Below are 19984 nucleotides of genomic sequence, written 5' to 3'. Positions count from 1 at the left end.
GACAAAATCTTATTTGGACATTGGGTGAGAGACACAAATATATTCACATACATAACAAATGAGTACACACACATGCATATGTATACACATATATGTTGCCCAGTCTTACTACAATTACTTTTAATATCCATTTCCCTATGCTGTATGGGTGGTCAGTTCCTCTCCATCATTGCTTGTCATTAGTCAGCATGGTCATTTGTCATTTCCTCCATGAAACTCAGCATCTTAAGATAAGCGTTCAACATTTCATCTCTGCATCTACCTTTGTTACAGTTTCCACCTTCAAGGTAAATGGCTTAGTGGTTAGTGCATTCAGCTCACAATTGTAAGGTTGTGAGTTCAGTTCCCAGTGGGAACAAGACACTCTGTTTCATGTTGCTCCAGTTTAACTCAACTGACAAAAATTAATTGTACCTGTAATTCAATGGGCCAACCTCGACACATCCTGTGTTGTGCTGAATCTCCCTGAGAACTACATTAATGCTACATGTGCCAGTGGAGTGCTCAGTCACTTGCCTCTCAATTTCATGAGTAGGCTGTTCAACCCCAGCTGTTCTGTCTAGTCTTCACAGTTTGTCTGCATATGGTACTCATATCTCTTCATACCTGAGCATTATATAATCTGCTTTCACTTCTGAGAGAGTTTATTTTTTACCATCATCTTTCTCTCTCTTGCTCTCAACTCACTCTCCTTTCTTATCCATTTATGTATCTGCTCTACAATAAGTCATTTATCTCTATCCTTCTATACCTTTAATCTCTCAACTGGCATAAAACCACACCCACATCAATACTACTCCTCTCTTCCAGCTGAGGGGTTTTTGTCTTATGTACTTGTCGACCCTATCAGTTCTGGTGCCATGTAAAAAGCACCAGTGCTAGTGCCACATGAGAAGCACCCAGTGCACTCTGTAAATTGGTTGACATTAGGAAGAGTATCCAGCTGTAAAAACCATGCCAAAACAGACGATGGGACCTGGTGCAGCTCCCAGCCTTGCCAGCTCCTATGAAACCATCCAACTCATGCCAGTATGGAAAATGGACATTAACCTGTTCTCACTCTGGCTGCTATTCTTTTGGAGTACTCAACTCCACAACTAATTAGGACATTTTGGTAACAAGCTACCTACTGCTTTTAGGGAGCCATTCAGACATTTGAGAGAATCTATTTCCTGCTTTTATTGGTCCTGTGCATCTGCTACACAAACAGTACTGATTTCACTGTAATTATTTTACATCCATACTTTACATTGCCCTGAATGGAATTCTCTCTCTCAGGCTACCTTGATTACTTCATCTATCTATTTCTTTACCAATACTATGCCTTCTTCATCCACAGTATTGCTACTGCTCATGCACAAGGATTTGTTCCTTGCTTGTGAGGAGTGTGGTTGAGAAGAGTCCTTTCCATTTAACTTCTTGCATAAAGCACATATTTCTACTTGCCTCTGCTCTAGCATCTCTAGAGTCCAGTATTGGGGCACTTACATGTCCAGATATTTTCAAGTAATGAATTTCATTTTACCATTAATTGCTAAACCAAGTGGACTCAAGTGCATATGACATGATGACCACCTGGTCACGAACAGGATTTAACTGAAGATAGATTTGGATACTTAGCAATTACTATAGAGGAAAGTTGGGAATAATGAGTATGCATACATATACAAAGACATTTTACACACACACATTCATTGACAAATTATGAATGAATTCAAAACAATAATTGCAAATGAAACGAATCAAGTTTGTCTTTAAGAAAAATGTTAATGGGGTTAGAAAGTAGGAACAGGATGAGAGAGAAATAAGCATTGATTAAATTAAAATCATAAGATGAAATGTTACTGTTTCTTTTAATAAACATAATCATCATCATCTAAGATCCACTATTCCATGTTTTCATGAGTTAGACAGAATTTGTTGAAGTAGATTTATTATGGCTGGGATGCCTTTTCTGTTACCAGCCTTCATAGTTGTTAACAAGCAAGGTAACATTTCCCCATGGCCAGATATGGTTTCATGAAAGAGTGAAAATGAACAATATTGCTTGTATGGTGGTGATACATGTTTATTGCTAATATGTAATGTCAAGGTAAGGGTTCATATACACTTACCCCCCCCCCCATCTATATACATATAAGACAAGCTTAGTTCTGTTTCTTATTTCTTTATTGCCCACAAGGGGCTAAACAAAGAGGGGACAAACAAGGACAGACAAAGGGATTAAGTCAATTACATCAACCCCAATGCATAACTGGTACTTAATTTATCGACCCCGAAAGAATTAAAGGCAAAGCTGACCTTGGCGGAATTTGAACTCAGAACGTAGCGGCAGACGAAATACCGCTAAGCATTTCGCCCTGACTGCTAACGATTCTGCCACCTCGCCGCCTGTATTTGTGTCTCAATTGAGGGAGATATCCAAGAACTTAGCTATCATAAGACTGATGTTTTATTGTGATTTGTAGTCCAAGCTGAGTGAAAGTACTAAGATCCTTTGCAAACGTATTACAAGCTTTGATTATTAGAGTTGTGGCTTGACCTTTGTCCCTGTGTGTGCCAGTGTTGTGGCTATTGAATTTTTATGACTTCTAGTATGGGCTCCTGAGACTGCATATACCTGCATGTCTGACCTCATATTAACATTGAAGGTGCCTATAGTGAGAACTGAACTCCAAACATGCTTTAGTTTTGTTAGGATTCATTAGTGAAGAATAGTCTGTAACTGTCAGATATCAGGATGATTAAAGAATGTAGAATTGTAATTTTAATGAATTTTTTTTTTAATTCATGTATTGTAATTTGCTGTAATATTAGACTCCTCAGAAACATGATGGCAAAGCAGGAAGTTGCAATGCAAATGGTAGCTCACTACCATACAACTACTGCTGTCAGATTCCTCTGATTCATTCATTGTTTAGGCACATATTAACTTGTTCTCTGATACTATGTGAATACATTTTGTTTTATTGATATTTTGGTCTTAATTTATAAAGAGTATTAATTTTGAGAACCATGCTATTGAAATTACATAGCACCTGGAACAATCCATTTCAATTTAAAGCTATGTGAGTGAAATAGAGTAGAGGGAAGCTGTATTACAACCTGTGAGATAGCTTGTACCTGCTTTTGAGTGGTAGCTTTTAACCCTTTAGTATTTGAACCAGCCATGTCCAGCCCAAATGTTCTACCTGTTTTGTAAGCATTGCATTTGGCAGAGTAATATGAATATGAAGGAGTTAATCTGTTGCCTGTTTAAAACCACTAGGTAGATTCCATTGAAAGCCCTCAGGATACCTGTGCTTGTTTTTACTCATTTGTAAACATTCTGATCAGGTCTGCTGTGTGTTTCCCTTTTCATGCACTGGGAGGCAAAGAAAGACTAAAATAACATTACAACAAACAGGTATGGTTGTGAGGTTAAGTAAGAGACTCATTTTGCTACCACATAGTTTTGAGTTCAATCCTAGTGTGGCACGTTAGGCAAGTGTCTTCTACTATAGAGCTGGGGTTACAAGTGTTTTTACAAGTAAATTTGGTAGACGGAAACTGTATGGAAACTTGTGTGTGTGTGTGTGTGTATCTTTGTGTTTGTCCCCTCCTCCTTCACTTGATAACCAATGTTGATTTGTCTCCATCCCCCATAACTTAGAGGTTTGAGCAAAAGAGACCAATAGAATAAATACCAAACTTTAAAAAAATAAGTACTAGGATTGATTTGTTTGACTGAATCCAGCTTGGCCATATTCCAGTGAGTGAAACGAATAAAAGATAAAAGATATTGCATTTTCTTCTCTCCGAATTTGCCTGGTTCCACAGAAACTAAACTGTTGTGAAAAGAAAAGTTATTAGGTTTTATACGTTATTCGAAAGATGGCTGGGTGGTAAGAAGTTTGCTTCCCAACCACATGGTTCTTGGTTCAGTCCCACTGCATGGCACCTTGGGCAAATGTCTTGTACTAGAGCCTCAAGCTGACCAAAGCCTTGTGAGTGGATTTGGTAGAAAGAAACTGAAAGAAGCCCTTCGTCTGTGTGTGTGTGCATGCATGTCTTTTTGTTTGTCCCTCACCACAACTTGGCAACCAGTGTTGGTGTGATTATGTCCCCATAATTAGGAGTTCAGCAAAAGAAATTGATAGAATAGTACCAGGCTTTAAAAGAAAAAGTACTGGGGTCAATTCATTTGTCTAAAAATTCTCCAAGGTTGTGCCCCAGCATGGCCACAGTCTAATGACTGAAACAAGTAAACGAATATAGAAGCCTTTTATTTTGTTAGTTTTTGTGTGAATGAACCTTCATTTTAAATTAATTTTCTAATTTTGCTTTTAGTTAAATATTTTTAAAACTAGCTTTATACTGAAAATTAGTTTTAAATTTTATCATTTATTTTCAGTTTGTGCTTCGTGCAATTTAAAAAAAAAATTATTCAAAAATCCAACAGATAAATTTTTTACTCTTTCTGAACCTTCAAATGCATTGAATAATTTACTGAAAGGAAGCTGATCTGTAGAAGGAGTTTTTGAAGTTGAAACAGAATACTTAATTTATTTCAAGTAATCTGTAGGTGCAGGAGTGGCTGTGTGGTGAGTAGCTTGCTTACCAACCACATGGTTCTGGGTTTTGTCCCACTGCGTGGCACCTTGGGCAAGTGTCTTCTACTATAGCCTTGGGCCAACCAAAGCCTTGTGAGTGGATTTGGTAGACGGAAACTGAAAGAAGCCCATCATATATATGTGTGTGTGTTTGTGTTTGTCCTCCCAACATCACTTGACAACCGATGCTGATGTGTTTACATCCCTGTAGTGGTTTGGCAAAAGAGACTGATAGAATAAGTACTAGGCTTACAAAGAATAAGTCTTGGGGTTGATTTGCTCGATTAAAGTCGGTGCTCCAGCATGGCCACAGTGAAATGACTGAAACAAGTAAAAAAAATAATTTTGGTTTGTATTGAAGATATATCTTTTATCTTTTACTTGTTTCATTGGACTGTGGTCATGCTGGGGCACCAACTTGAAGGGTTCTAGTCAAACAAATCAATCCCAGTACCTCTTTTTAAGTCTGATATTTATTCTATTAGTCTCTTTTGCCAAGCTGCTAAGTTATGGAGACATAAACAAACCAACACCAGGCATCAAACAGTAGTGGTGGGACAAACACAGACACAAAGACAGGCTGTGCAGTGGGATTGAACCTAAAAGCACATGGCTGTAAGGCAAGCTTCTCAATCATACAGCCATTAATATAAGTATATAAAATCCAAATACCCTTCTCCCTGCAGCATACAAATTGCAATCTGTATGCTGCAGGGGGAAGGGTATTTTACTTTTGATGATGTGGAGTAGCATTTTTTGTTGTTTGAATATTGAGACAGAATGATTTGTTTTTGTAACTGGTCTAATTAGATGTACCATGTTCATTTTTCTCTTGCCAAAAAAATTACCACATACAACACTCCCAGGTTGATGCTACGTAAAAAGTAGCTGTGCTGGTGCTACATATAAAGCATCCATGCTGGTGCCACATTAAAAACCACCTGTGCTGGTGTGATGTGTAAAGTACTGGTGCCGGTTCCACTTGAAAAAGCACCCAGTACACTCTGTAAAGTGGTTGGCGTTAGGAAGGGCATCCAGCCATAGAAACCATGCCAAAACAGACAAAGGAATCCTGGAGCAGCTGTCTGGCTTGCCTGCTCCTGACTGACCATCCTACTCCTGCCAGCATGAAAAACAGATGTTAAATGATGATGGGGATTTGTGCAACAAGGCCTTTATAATTTCTGCCATTTTTGTATGAAATTATGGAGAATGTTTGGATAATTGTGGAAAGGTTATTTTTAAGGTTTGTTCCATCTCTAATATCAGGAATAACAAATGAAACTTTGAATATATATTTAATTAATTACTCTGAAAGTTATTTATTGCTATTTTATTGCCTGGCTTTCTCTTTATTAATATGCAATTTTCAGAGATATCCTAACAGTTTGTTAGAAATATATCAATATTAATTCATTTCTTCATTAAGATGAGACTACAGATTTCTTTCTTTCTTTTTTTTTTAATGAATTTTGCACTGTGTATTCATCCCATCTTCTCTGTCCAATATTTCTGGGAGGGTTGTGGGAGTAGAGTCTTTGGCACTTCCTTCATAGGGTCCTATTAGAAGCAGCTGTCATTATACTCTCCTACTGGATTCCCAAGCATGGCCAACTAAGACTTAGGATATTATCCAATCATCTTGCACTTGGTCTACCCCTGCTCAGCTTGAAGAACCCATTTTGCAATTCTTTCCTGTGGCATTCTAATCACATGTCAGAAGTACCAAAGTATGCTTTTTTTTAATTTAGAGAAGTAGTGGCTTGATGTGGAGAGACTCCTTGGTCTTCAAGCTACACACCCTGTCAAGTAACTTTACTTTAGAGGGCCATTAGAGGAGCCCCATTTCATCAAGGAGGTCAATCCTATTTGGATGATATTAGTTATTTGCTTTAGCTACTTAAATATTATGAAGGAGCCTCTCAAGCACAATATTATTGTCCCCCGTCAACATTCTCATAATTTTAGTTCCACACTCTTAGTTTTCTATTATCTGTTTACTATCATTTTATACTTTGTTTTGAAAGCATTTATGTTATTTGAAATCCTCTTTAAAGGATACAATAGATTTTTGAGTCCTAAACAATGGCTCCTTAATAAAACTGTTATTGAAGTGACATAGTATGTTAATGTCACATAGACAGATGTAAAACTTCTCTAAGATATTAATTTACAAGGTGTGGTATGTTCGTTCTCTTTCGCTATTAGTGTTTATATATCTACTATTTTCTAAAGAAAACATTTTTATTGCTTTCTGGAATTATATACAGCTATTTAATATATTTTTGTCCTTTATTTATGCTCCTGTATGGGGGTTGTCTGATATATTCCATGGCTTGTTGTCACCACTAAGTTATTGTGTAGGTCACTGATTTAATTAGCAGTTAGATCAAGGAATTGACTTTTAAATACAGTCAATGAATATAATTTTCTAACAAAGCTGCTGACTTGTTGGCTCAACTCATAGTTAAGCATTTCGATTCAAATCTTCTTCTAGTCGGGTTGTTTGGTTGTAGTGTGACCTTCATTTTTATCACCTTTTGTATATGTCAGACTTTGTTTATCTCCCCTCCTTTATAATCTCCCCTTCCTACACTAATAACATGCTTGTCACAACTTATTACGTAAGCAGCCAATGCAGAGGACACTGCATTACTGCCATACCTTCTGCATACAGATCTCAACCAGATGCATCATTGACACATCACTTCATGTCATAACATAAACATTCTCCATGATCAGAAACGTAACAGAGCCTCACAAACCAACAAACAGCTTCTTTATCATCGACATCATTTAACGTCCATGTTCCATGCTAGCATGGGTGGGACGGTACCACAAAAGCCGGCTAGGCCGAAACCTGCACCGGACTTCTGTGACTGTTTCGGCAGGATTTTTATAGCTGGATGCCCTTCCTAACACCAACCACTCAGCAGAGTGGACTTCGTGCTTTTTATGTGGTACAGGCACAGGCAAGGTGAGTAGTGCTTACCTCACCTGTGCGTGTGCCACATAAAAACTTTATAGTTGCTCATTCTGCAAGAAACAGCTAAACTTCCCTCAAATCGTACCCTATTAATCTCTCTCTAATTATGCATCTTTCTGTTATTTAAGTTATTTCCCTTAATGTTTCACAAGTGATTGGTTCATAAGAATATACTAATGTATGGCACCACACAAAAAACACCCAGTACACTCTGTAAAGTGACTGGCATTAGGAAGGGCATCCAACCATGTAAACCATGCCAAAACAGACAATAGGAGCCTGGTGCAACTCTCCAGCTTGCCAGCTCCTTTCAAACCATCCAACCCATACCAGCATGGAAGACAAATGTTAAATGATGATGGTGAAGATTGCATCACAAAAGAACTTTTTTTTTTTGTGCTAGAAAACACTTCAGCTCTGAGCAGATACTGATTGTATTGAAGGTAGAAATATGCACTGCACTGCAGGATTGTTCATATATTTTAGACAGTATAACACATGCAAGTTGTTACCCATATTTAGAAAAAATAATTTATTAAGTAAACCATCATTCACCATCAAGTAGTGTCCTTCTGTCTCTTCTATGTTATGTGCTCTTGCAGATGCTAAACCTAAACCTTCTCTTTGCTTTTTATTTCCTACTCTTGTCATCAAACAGACATCAAGCACAAAAAGCTTTGCCAAGCTTTTGGTTCCTAGGACCATATCGTTTCCTCATGCATTTTCCCTCCAACTGCTAAACCTACAAAAATTAAATCTGAGGAAATTGCAATTGATAGCTCAAATTACCTTTTACCATTTTAAATATCCTGTCAGGTATTTTTCATTACTCTATCTCACCTGTCTTGGTCTTAGCTGTTATAGATCACCATCAAGGCAGATGTCTGCCACTATTTTGATTTTTCTATTTATATATTCCACATATAATATAAGTGCAGGCATGGCTATGTGGTTAAGAAGATCACTTTGCAACTATGTGGCTTCAAGTTCAGTCCCTCTCTCTGTACAGAACCTTGTGCAGGTGTCTTCTACTATATCCCAAGTCCAGCCAATGCCTTGTAAGTGAATCTGGCAGACAGAAACTACCTGGAAGCCTGATATATATATATATATATATATATATATATATATATATATATATATATACATACGTACATGCATACACACTAATATATCTATATCTATACACACACACACACACACACACACACTCACATGTTTGTCACCTACCCCTCTGCTTGACAAACAGTGTTGGTTTGTTTACATCCCTGCAACTTAGTGGTTTCACAAAAGAGACTGATAGAATAAGAACCAGATTGAAAAGCATAAGTATTGGGGGTGATCTGTTTGACTAAAACTCTTCAGAGTGGTACCACAGCATGACTGCAGTCCAATATCTGAAATAAAAGACAAAAAGATAAAAATCTATTTGAATAGCTTCACACTAGGGGCGGACTGAGCTGTTGGTCAATCAGGTACTGCCTGAGGGGCCTGCACTCTACATGTTAACTCTTACTAAAACACATTCAAAGGGGCCTGGTAAACAGTTATGTCTTGAGGGCCCCTAATACTCAGCAGTCTGTCCCTGCTTCACACTGTCCCAAGCTATGCTTATGACAGCTTCTTAACTCTTGGTTTTGTCATTTTATATTAAAAAAAAGAAGTGATTTTTATTAAACGCTCTTATTTGCTCAGTGGTTTCATTTGACATAGTAGATAGTTTCTATTACTAAGATAAGTTTATTAGTGTTTTCAGATGGATTGTAAATGTGGGGAAGAAACCCAGGGAGCTATAGTCTGACTGTGCATATGCAAAAGGTAAACTGTATAATGCATAAAGACGCAATATAAGATACTGCAGATTGAACGTAGAAAGGCAACAGAGGCTGGCTTAAGTAACTCAAGTAGGGTCTTTTTGTTGTAGGAAGTTAATTTCAATGAGAGAGAGATCAAGTGAGACTTAATTAAGTAGATGAATATTGAAAGGAATATCTGATGTGTGTAAGAGAGATATATGCAGAAGCTGGTGTGTACCAAAGTGTCTTTTGGCACAAAGACTTGGTGGGAGAGGTACTTGTGGCAAAGAGAGTCATTGGAAAGGGAGGAAGATAAGATTGTTGTTGTTGTAGTCATAGGCCGGTGATGGACGATTTCCATCTTTTATGGTACTTTTATATTACCTTTTTTTTTATCTTTTACTTGTTTCACTCATTGGACTGTGGCCATGCTGGGGTACTACCTTGAAAGGTTTAGCCACACAAATTGTCTCCATTAAGTTTGGTACTTATTCTATCGGTGTCTTTTGCTGAACTGCTGAGTTATGGAGACATTAATAAACCAACACCAATTATCAAGCAATGAAGGGAACAAACACAAAGACACATTCACTCACAAGGCATTGGGTTATAATAAAAGACACTTTGTCAAGGTGCTGTGCAGTGGGACTGAACCTGAAACGAGCTTCTTAACCATACAGCCATGTTTATGATTGGAAGCATAAGATTGATAGCAGTGATAATATGATATGTTATACTGCAAACCCTGTAGATGCAGGCATGGTTGAATGGTTGAGGAATATGTTTTGTAATGATAAAAATACTTGAGTCAAAACCCAAGGCTTGTGACTGTAATTTGGGAGAGAAATGGAAACTTTCAAAGACTATCAGGTGTACTCTACCTGGAAATTCAAAGGACCAGCCTTACCACACATGATTATACAGATTCATCATCATTTAATGTTTGTTTTTCAAACTGGCATGGGTTGGACAGTTTGACCAGAGCTGGTAAGCTGGAGAACTGCACCAAGTTCAAGTTGTCTGGCATCAGCACAGGTACTTTTTAACATGGCACTGGCACAGGTGCTTTTTATGTGGCACCTGTACGAATAAGGTTGCCAAGTAACTTGCAAGATGAAGGCCCCTTAGGTGAGAGAGGGAGTGGGATTGAGAGAGATGTCTGAGTGCCTGGTAAGAAGTTAGAATATGATAGAGGGACAGAGATAGTTGTCTTACTATTTTCCTTGTAAATTATGTTAGAAGTACACATGTTTGTAGAATCCTCAGCCAGTTGCACTCTAATTCAAAGCGAAAACTGTTCTGTTAATTAAAGAACTGGAACATTCTTTATTGAAACCAAAAGAGATCAGTTTGCAATGTGTTTGTGTGTGTGCGTGTGCGTGCGTGCGCACTTGACTTGACATTGTGTCATAGTTGTAACTGAGTGCCACTGTCATACCAGCTGTGGTATTCATTACAAATATTCTGTGAAGACATGCTTGGTCATGGAGAAATTTTACCTTGTTTGGAAATGAATAAAGGTTGGCAACAGGGTGTCCTGTCACAGAAAATCTGCCTCAATAAACTCTGTCCAAACCATACAGTCATGGAATAGTGAATGTTAAAATTGTGATGATGATTTTTATTGTCTCCATCCAACTGAATATATGATGACAACAGCAACAATTGCTGCCACTACAACTATTTAATGTCCAGGTTCCATCCTGGCATAGTTTGGGTGGTTTTGGCATGATATGACAAATCAGAGGTTATTCCTATATTAAAGCTTGCTATTTTCTGCAGGTTATGTTATCTCAATAAACTTGACATATCTCAACAGAAAATAGTTTCAAACACAACATTCTAATGTATAAAATTACATTCCACAATTAACAGGTTAAAAGAATAAGTTTATTTTTTTTTTAATATTTTTAATACAAAATAAGTTTTCCCTTCTTTTGTGAACAATAGATTACAGTAAAGCATCCAGTTCATGATGTCTACTTAATTGCTATGAATTTGTTTTAAGAAAACTAATGACTCTGTTATCTTACACTTTTTCTTTTATTATTTCCATGTTATCCATCCTTGTTCACGTTTTTATGATGCCTTTCTGTGTGTATGAATAGCTTTGTATTGTAATGCATTGAAAAGCTTTTGATAACTCAAGTTTTGTCTTTATCTTAATCATGATTCTTATTTGGGTTGTAGTTATTTCCTTTCTTTGTTGATTTAATAATATACAACATTGTTAACTTATTAAGTATTTTCAGTATTTTTGTCTATGTATTGGCTTTTATTTATATTTTATATAAGTTTTATCTGCTTTTGTTAGACATATTTCTTGTCTACATTTTGTGTAATTGTAAATACAAAACAAACATATCTACAATAGTTTAGGGTTTTCCAGAAACTCAGATGTCTAAAATTTTACATAGTTAAGGCTTAAAGGTGACCAATCCTGTAGCAACACCATGAATTTAAATACAGAAAAGGACTTCTGTTTAGCGTGTTTTATTCTCATACTTATTGTTTATGGTTTTATCGGCTATAAAGTACAGTGCATGTGGTTACTTTCTGTATCATAGTTTTATGCCAGCATCTAGGAGTTTAAACACGGTGATTTTTAGTAGACAGAAGGGAAAGCAACTTTTTTTTTATTTATTTAACTACAGTGCATATCACCAAGGCACCAACCAGAAAATATAATATAGAAATAATAACTGACACTAAACATGTATGTCAACAAGCTTAGTACTTCTCTCAGAGACAGGCAACATTCATAAAAATATGTGGCAATGATCTTGTTCAAATTAAGATTTATCAACTATTTGCCCCCTCCCGAAAGATTGCACCATCAATGTTACAGCTATATGAGGAGTGAAAGTGTATCACAGTGAGTGAACAATTATGATGAAGTCTTGTTTCTGAGTTTCAAAATGTATGTATGCATATATAATATAATATATGTGAAATTATCTAATGAGAAAATAATATTTATATTGCAGTAGTTATTATATCTGTTGTGATATGTTGCTTTAATAATTTTGCTGTCATCATTTCAGCACCTCATGGTCATCTGCAGCCGGACCCTAGTGACCCTTCAAAGTGGCAAGTGGTTCAAACCACATCTCAAACACCCACTCCGATCGGCCCCCTTAGCCCTGCTGACAGTCCACAGCAACAGCAGCAGCAACAAAGCACAGATGTGGTACCTGGTAAGAGACTACGAAGGGTTGCTTGCACTTGTCCCAACTGCCGAGATTCCGAAGGGAGGTAGGTTTACCAAACAACTCACTGCTGTCGCACTTCACTGTTTCTAAATGCTTCAGTCATTCATTTTTCTCTCAACGCTTTTGTTACTTTATTCCTGCTCAACTATACTGTCTTTGTTTCAATTAATTTTGGCAATAACAAAGAATTTAGTAAGATAATATTAAACTGGTGTTTGGAGCATAAATTAGTATGAAATTTTCAGATCCTTTTAAAACAGGGAGTTTGTATCAGGGAACTAGAGGCAGTTTCAGGCAGGTTGTTATCAAAAGGGTTAAACTCTTTTTTGCTGCATAGTTTTATTTTCCATGCTTTTTACTTCCATTTGTATTTTATTCCATTTTCATGGACTATTACAGTCCATCATTATTGTTATTAAGGTAAGGTGGCGAGCTGGCAGAAACGTTAGCATGCCGGGCGAAATGCTTAGCGGTATTTTGTCTGCTGTTACGTTCTGAGTTCAAATTCTGCCGAGGTTGACTTTGCCTTTCATCCTTTCGGGGTCGATTAAATAAGTACCTGTTACGTACTGAGGTCGATATAATCGACTTAATCCGTTTGTCTGTCCTCTCTGTTTAGCCCCTTGTGGGTAGTAAAGAAATAGGTATTTTGACTGTCTTTATGTTCTGAGTTCAAATTCCGCTGAGGTTGACTTTGTCTTTCATCTTTTCGAGGTCGATAAATTAAGTACCAGTTGTGTACTGGGTTCAATCTAATCAACTGGTCCCCTCCCCCGAAATTTTGGGCCTTGTGCCAAGAGTAGAAAAGAACATTTATTGTTTTCTGATTTTATTCAATAATTGATTATGAATGAAGAGTTCAGGTGTGGGTATGGCTTTGCGGTTAAGAGGTCCAATCATGGGGAAATATTACCTTACCTGAGTAACAGGTGAGGGCTAGCTACATGTAAACATGGATATGTAGATATTAAAACAATGATGGTGGTGATTGTCTCTTCTAATCTAGTAGCTAATGTTTTTGGTTCTTTTCTACTTACTTATCTCACATACACTTTAGATTTGATAGTATTCAATTTGTTTCTTTCATCTTGCTCCTTCTTGAAATTTCAGTTTTACATTTCTGTAGTGTCATAAATCATACAAAAAAACAAATCACAATAGCAACACAAATTATTACCTCTGCTGTAGCGAAGATGGAGGTAGTGTTTTCAGTCGTGTTTGTTTGTTTGTCCGTGGACAAGATATCTCAAGAACTAATGGATGAACTGATTAGATTTTAGGATCGATCTGGTACCGGACAAGGATTCTGGATTATTTTTTTGTGTTTTTTTTACTTAATTTTTGAGAGCAGTCACGTTCATTTTTAGTATTCTTGTTTGTGAGAGCAGTCGAGTTTATTTAAGATATTCTCATTTTAAAAATCACCTCTAGCTAATCATTGAGAGGACATTGGTGTTGCCTTGGCGGAAGTTTGCACTCTCTGAGTGTTCTTGTTTAAGATAAATCCCCTTTAATAATTCAACAATGATCAAATATAAATTGACAAAAACTTGTGTTTCTATTGAAAACAGTTAACTTTAAGGAATTTTCCTTTTATTATTTCAGAAATAGTGAGAAAAAGAAGCAACATACATGTCACATCCCTGGATGTAATAAAGTCTATGGTAAAACTTCACATTTAAGAGCACATCTAAGGTAAGTCACAATAGTATTATATGCATTAAACAGGATTGATTTAATAATTGTTGTGTGATGTCTATTGATAGCTATTAGTAGTTTGAGTGTTTCTTAGAGTTGGATCAATCTGTAAGAAGTGTATTGACAGTGTATATCATTTCAACAGTTGTTCATTATGGGATGAATTGATAAATATTATAATTCACCTGAATTATTAACCATAACTTTACAGGGTATATTTTACAATATTTACATTATAATTACTCTACAGTTAGATTAGCTTGATCTCTCTCTCTAGATCTATTTGTCATAAATGTTCTTCATTGTGTAGTAGCATTACTTCCCTTAATGTTGAAATTAATTGTCCTGTGGTTCAATGTAGTCTCAAGACCCGATTGATATCCAAAATCAAGACACCTAAATGATTCTCAGAGATCAAATTGTTTGAAACATAGTGTAGATGAAAATATTGTAAATATACACTTTAAAGATACCGTTAATAGCTTATTGTAAGTTGAGTTTAAACGATGTGCAGTGAAGAGTCTGGTGATTTGGTTTTATTATGGAATTAAATGAATTTGCTGAATTTTTCTCATGAAACAGGAAATTGTGTTTTAGAAGGCAGTGGTAAGTATTAAGGCTTAATTTAATAAACTTTTGTTGCTTGATAAAGAAGCACGAATTCTGGTATGTTGCAACTATTATATCACAGAACTGCTGTAAGTATGGAAATGTAAAGAAACCATTTTGTTCCTTTCCAGCTAGTTTTGCACTTTAAGACTTTATTTCCTACATCTTACTGTGGCTGATCTATGCTTGGATACATTGGTTTCAGAGTATTTTCTGCTTTATCCAGGACACAACACTTTGTCACTGGTTCAATTTGAAATCATAACTCTTCAGTTAAGTGGTTGACACTTGGCTTCTTTAATATTGGAGAGGGGACGTTTAGCAGTTGTTTCTATAGCTGGAAGCAATTTTTTGCTTTTAGTAAAGAGCGTGCATATGACTTTTTTCTATTAATTATGCAAACTAGGGCAGCTGACCACCTGTCTGCTTTTCTCAGGAATACAGCACAATGGCTGTACTATTAACACTGAAATTATATTGTCCAGTATCTTCACCTAAAACTTAGCTTGTAGAACATATCTAAATAATAATGATGATGATGAGCACTGTATACAGTGCTCAGATGCACTTCAACTCATCAGAAAAAGTAGCCAAAAGGGCATGAATAGCACATAGAATAATGCACAGGATGTGAACAGTGAATGTACTTGTGGCAGTGGGTTGGGACCTCATATCAATTTATTGAAATGCATAATTCCAATGTTTTTTTTTCTTTTTATTGGATTTCAGTTAATGAGGATATTTTTTTTCTTCAAAAATTGTCCGCTCATTTTGATCCTGTCATATTCTTTTGCTTTCTTAGATGGCATACTGGAGAGAGGCCTTTCATATGTAACTGGCTGTTTTGTGGCAAACGCTTCACACGCTCTGATGAATTACAGAGGCATCGCAGAACTCACACAGGTAATTAAACCCTAACTACATAAGGTTACTGCTTCTGTTTAAAATATTACCAAATGTTTTTAAAGTACATGATGTTATCTTAAAATCGTGCTTAGATTTTTGTTTGCAAAGTATAACAGAGATATAAAGAGTACATGATGAGAACGTATGTATAGAGTACATGAGGAAGAGAATTAAGATAGGAGAAGCATTTGTAATTTCTTTATATATACCTTTTAATGTATGTATATTTCACTTTTGATTGTAAACATGCATTGGTCATTGAATTTTAGCTTAACCAAAACAATATATTGTGGATTTGTGCTGTTGTGGAAACATTGGTGCAAGTCCACAAATTTTGGTGGAGTGTATGGTCAGTCAAAATGACCCATTGAACTTTATTTTATCAGTCTTAGATAGACAAAAGGTAAGATTATTTCTGCCAAGACTTGAACTCATAACATAACTGAATATATCAAGGCTCTTGTCTTTTATAATTGTGGATTCTCCTGTCATAAATCACAGACGAGGCTTCCACAAATGTTTGCTCAACAACCTGCACAGATTATTCATTTATAGTGATCAAAATGTTTTTGCCATTCATTAGCTCACTCCTTCCATCAAATCAACATTGTTTGTACAGGTGTACAGTGTGCTACATGTCAGTGATCGCAGAGCAACATGAAATAAAATGTTCTACTCAAGGACACAATACAATACTTCTAAGAATCGAAACTACAATCTTATGATTGTAAATGCAACATTGTGACACTAGGCCACACGTCTTCACTATGTCTTTTATAATAATCCTTTCTGCTGAAAGCACAAGGCCACAAATTTTGGGGAAATCATTAAGTGCATAAATGGTACTTATTTAATCGACCCCGAAAGGATGAAAGGTAAAGTCAACCTCAGTGGAATTTGAACTCAGAACGTTGCAATAGGCAAAGTACCACTAAGCATTTTGTCCAGCTTGCCACCTTATGTCTTTTATATTACCATAAATGGAACAGTTTGCTTGGTGAATTGGCAGATTCATTGAGGAGACAGACAAAATGCCTTGTGGTATTTCTTTTGGTTCAGAACATTGAGTTCCAATGCTGTGAAGGTCAGCTTTACCTTTCATCCCTCCAGGGTTGATATGTCAAGTCCTGGGGGATCGATGAACTTCTCCTGCCCACTTATTGCTGGCATTGTGCCTAAAACTAGAAACAATTATTTTAGGTTTACAGCAAAATTATTTTTATTCTTAAATAATTCAACTAATAGTGAACTAATAGGACCGTTAACATGCACAAAATGCTTAACAACATTTTGTCTCTCTCTATGTTCTGAGTTCAAATCCTGCTATGGTTGACTTTACCTTTCATTTCTTTGGGGGTTGATAAAATAAGTACCAGTTTAGTATTGGGGTTGATGTAATCGACTTCCCCACTTCACCGAAATTGCTGGCTTTGTGCCAAAATTTGAAATCAAATTATTAGACTAACAGTTTAACTGAACTGACAAAATTCAAGTTTTGTTTTTTTTCAAGTTTTCAACAAATTTTTTTTCCATCTCTGTTTAGGAGAAAAACGTTTTGTCTGTCAAGAATGTAACAAACGCTTCATGCGAAGCGATCATTTAAGCAAACATTTGAAGACTCATCAAAACAAACGAGTTCCCCAGGTTGCCCAAACAATAATGGGAAACCCAGGTAAGTTTTTGTCTTGTTTTTCCTCTCTAGTTTAAACAAAAGGTTTTGATTTATCCTGTAGTAGTAGTAGTAGTGGCATGTTGCTTTGAATATTTACTCTAGAAGCAATTTTATTAATAAAAGTAGTTATATGGATTTACTAACTGTGCTTAACACTGGTTATTTTTTGCAGATGATGAAGGTGTGGCAGATAACAGTGGTGTAGTCACTATGGATGAGGACTCTCCATCTAACTTTAGTGTATCATCTCCGTCAGTTGTAGATGTGTCTCAATCTTTACCTGGACAAGGTTGATAAATTTTATTCTCTCTTCCTCCTCCTCCTCCCCAATGTATCATTCAAGAGTGAAATTTAACTGCAGCTTATTACACTCGTTTTTTTTTTCTTCCCCAAAATAAATGGTGTGAGTATAGCTGTAATGTTCTCTTTTAGTTAAAAATTCATTCCAGCACTCAAAGAAAAAAAAAAAAGACAAAAACTAAAAAAGAAAATTGAAAGTAAAGAAAATCCATAAAAAAAAATCACTATATTTTAATTGGAATTATTTTTATCCCATGGACAAAGCTATTGAAATGGGGAAAGAAAACTGAATAAACAAAAAAAAATAAATATATATATATATATATGAATATAGATTTGTATATTAATATATAAATATATGTGTAATGGAGAGTGGCAAAGTGTGTTGTCTTAATGTGTGTTTAGTCCCTTGATTCCTATTGTCCTGCCTCCATGCCATTTGCTATAACGTCAGCACTTGAACCACTATAAATGCTCCTTAGGCAACCCTCCCAACATTAAATCTGTTATATTGGTGTGCTGTGTCTGCTGACAGCTATTATTCATTCACTTCAATATATGTTATGAATCTTTTTGTCAGTGTTTCAAAATATTCACCCCTCCCTCCTTGTTTTTTTTTTCTTCTTTCTTTTCAAGACAACTAAACTTCATTCTCTTATCTTGTGACATACAACTTTGGAAGCTGTATCTAAATGTGAGCAAAATTCTTTAAGTGTTTGTAGTTTATTGTGCCAGTCTTAAAGCAATTCTACATAAAATTGGTACAAATTATATAAGAATTGTAATCTTTTCTGTTATGCATTCATGGATTCTGTTGTTTCAATGAACAAAAAAAAAGAAAACCTCCAAAAAACTAGATTTATTTTCTGATGTAAACTTAACTCCTCAGCTCATGTTGTTGTACAGAATCAAATATTTCAGCTCACTGCCAGCTATTGACTTTGTTTTGATGCTATTCCTAAAAGTTGCAGGATCATACATGGTAGAATGTAGCATTACTAAATTAATTTTGAAATTACTTATGGTTTTAAAAGCTGTGTTTTCCCATTTAGTACTGAGATTGGTAACAGTTGATCTTCCTGCCAAGAAGTTTACTTTCGAGATTTGGAATGTTCTAGAAAGAGTGCTGTGTGTATCTCACCAATACAAACATGTATTTTTGTATAAGTTTCATCATAGCTTATCAGAATGTGGTCGGCATTTAATTTACAATTAATTTGATTTAAACGAGGAAACAACAGGGGTGGGGTAGTGTGGGTTGGGTGAGTTGAACATGAAGTTTTTGATAAAGTTTATGAGCTTATGACCCAACAGGCATATGTCAGAAATCTAGTGGATCACTGTGCTAGCTATTAAATTATATGAAAATACTAGAATAAACAAAAGCATCAGAAATCAAATTTAGAATATGCCTGAATGAAATTGAGCCAGGGCTTGATCTCCCTGCCAAGATGTTTTACTTTCAAAGTTGAGATTGTCTCTAAAAAGCATGGCTGATATATATATATACACACATATATATATAAATAAATACTGTGTAAATCACATTGAGGCAAATATGTATTTTTGTATAAGCTTCACCCATAACTGATAGCAGCAATTCAGTCAGCATTAAATTCATTTAGTGAAGGAATTATTAACGAGGGATTAAGTGGGGAATAGGATGTCCCTTTAGTCTGAAGTTGTTTGATCCCAACCTTACATTTGTAATCAGCTGAGAGGTTTGATGAAAGTTGTTGAAGCCTCTGTGGTCATTACGTTTCTATTCTCTCCCTCCCTTTCCTCCTCCTAACTGGTTTATTGTATAAAGTGTACATACCTGCATTGGACACCAACACAACCATCAAAATAAAAATTGTTTCTGCAAAATTCTTGTTTGTGTTATGTTTTTATCAACTTGCCCCTGAAGAGTTCTGAAAAATCCCTTCCAATATAGCAGTGAAGCCATTTTTTTTTCTTTTTCGTTTAGCTGGAGAGGAAGTAGTGGTGGCCTTTAGATGTCATTAATTCTGATTACATAATGGGATAGAAGTATCATTACCACACCAGACATAATGCTTAGTACCATTTTTTTCAGCCCTTTACACCCTGAGTTCAAATTTCACTGAAGTGGACCTTGCCTTGGGGTTGATAAAATAAAGTACCAGTTGAACACTTGGGTTGATGAAATCAACTTAATCACTCCATTAAAATTGCTGGCCTTGTGCTAAAAT

General features: G+C 35.9%; 1 protein-coding gene across 2 annotated transcripts in view; it reads left to right on the top strand.

The window, feature by feature from the left end:
- Window positions 1-19642, top strand: part of LOC115214759 (transcription factor Sp4) — a 30027-nt gene extending 10385 nt beyond the window's left edge. For both annotated transcript variants that reach the window (XM_029783783.2, XM_029783784.2), the window contains 5 exons: window positions 12419-12629; window positions 14192-14281; window positions 15696-15796; window positions 17343-17471; window positions 17644-19642. In XM_029783783.2, coding sequence (XP_029639643.1) covers window positions 12419-12629; window positions 14192-14281; window positions 15696-15796; window positions 17343-17471; window positions 17644-17765 — 653 coding nt within the window. In that variant the 3' untranslated portion in view covers window positions 17766-19642. The remainder of the gene's footprint in view (window positions 1-12418; window positions 12630-14191; window positions 14282-15695; window positions 15797-17342; window positions 17472-17643) is intronic.
- The last annotated feature ends 342 nt before the right edge of the window (window positions 19643-19984 follow it).

Source organism: Octopus sinensis, linkage group LG8 (genome assembly GCF_006345805.1).
Source record: "Octopus sinensis linkage group LG8, ASM634580v1, whole genome shotgun sequence".
Classification (NCBI taxonomy): domain Eukaryota; kingdom Metazoa; phylum Mollusca; class Cephalopoda; order Octopoda; family Octopodidae; genus Octopus; species Octopus sinensis.
Note: the sequence above shows the minus strand (reverse complement) of the source record. Positions and strands in the feature narration are given on the sequence as shown.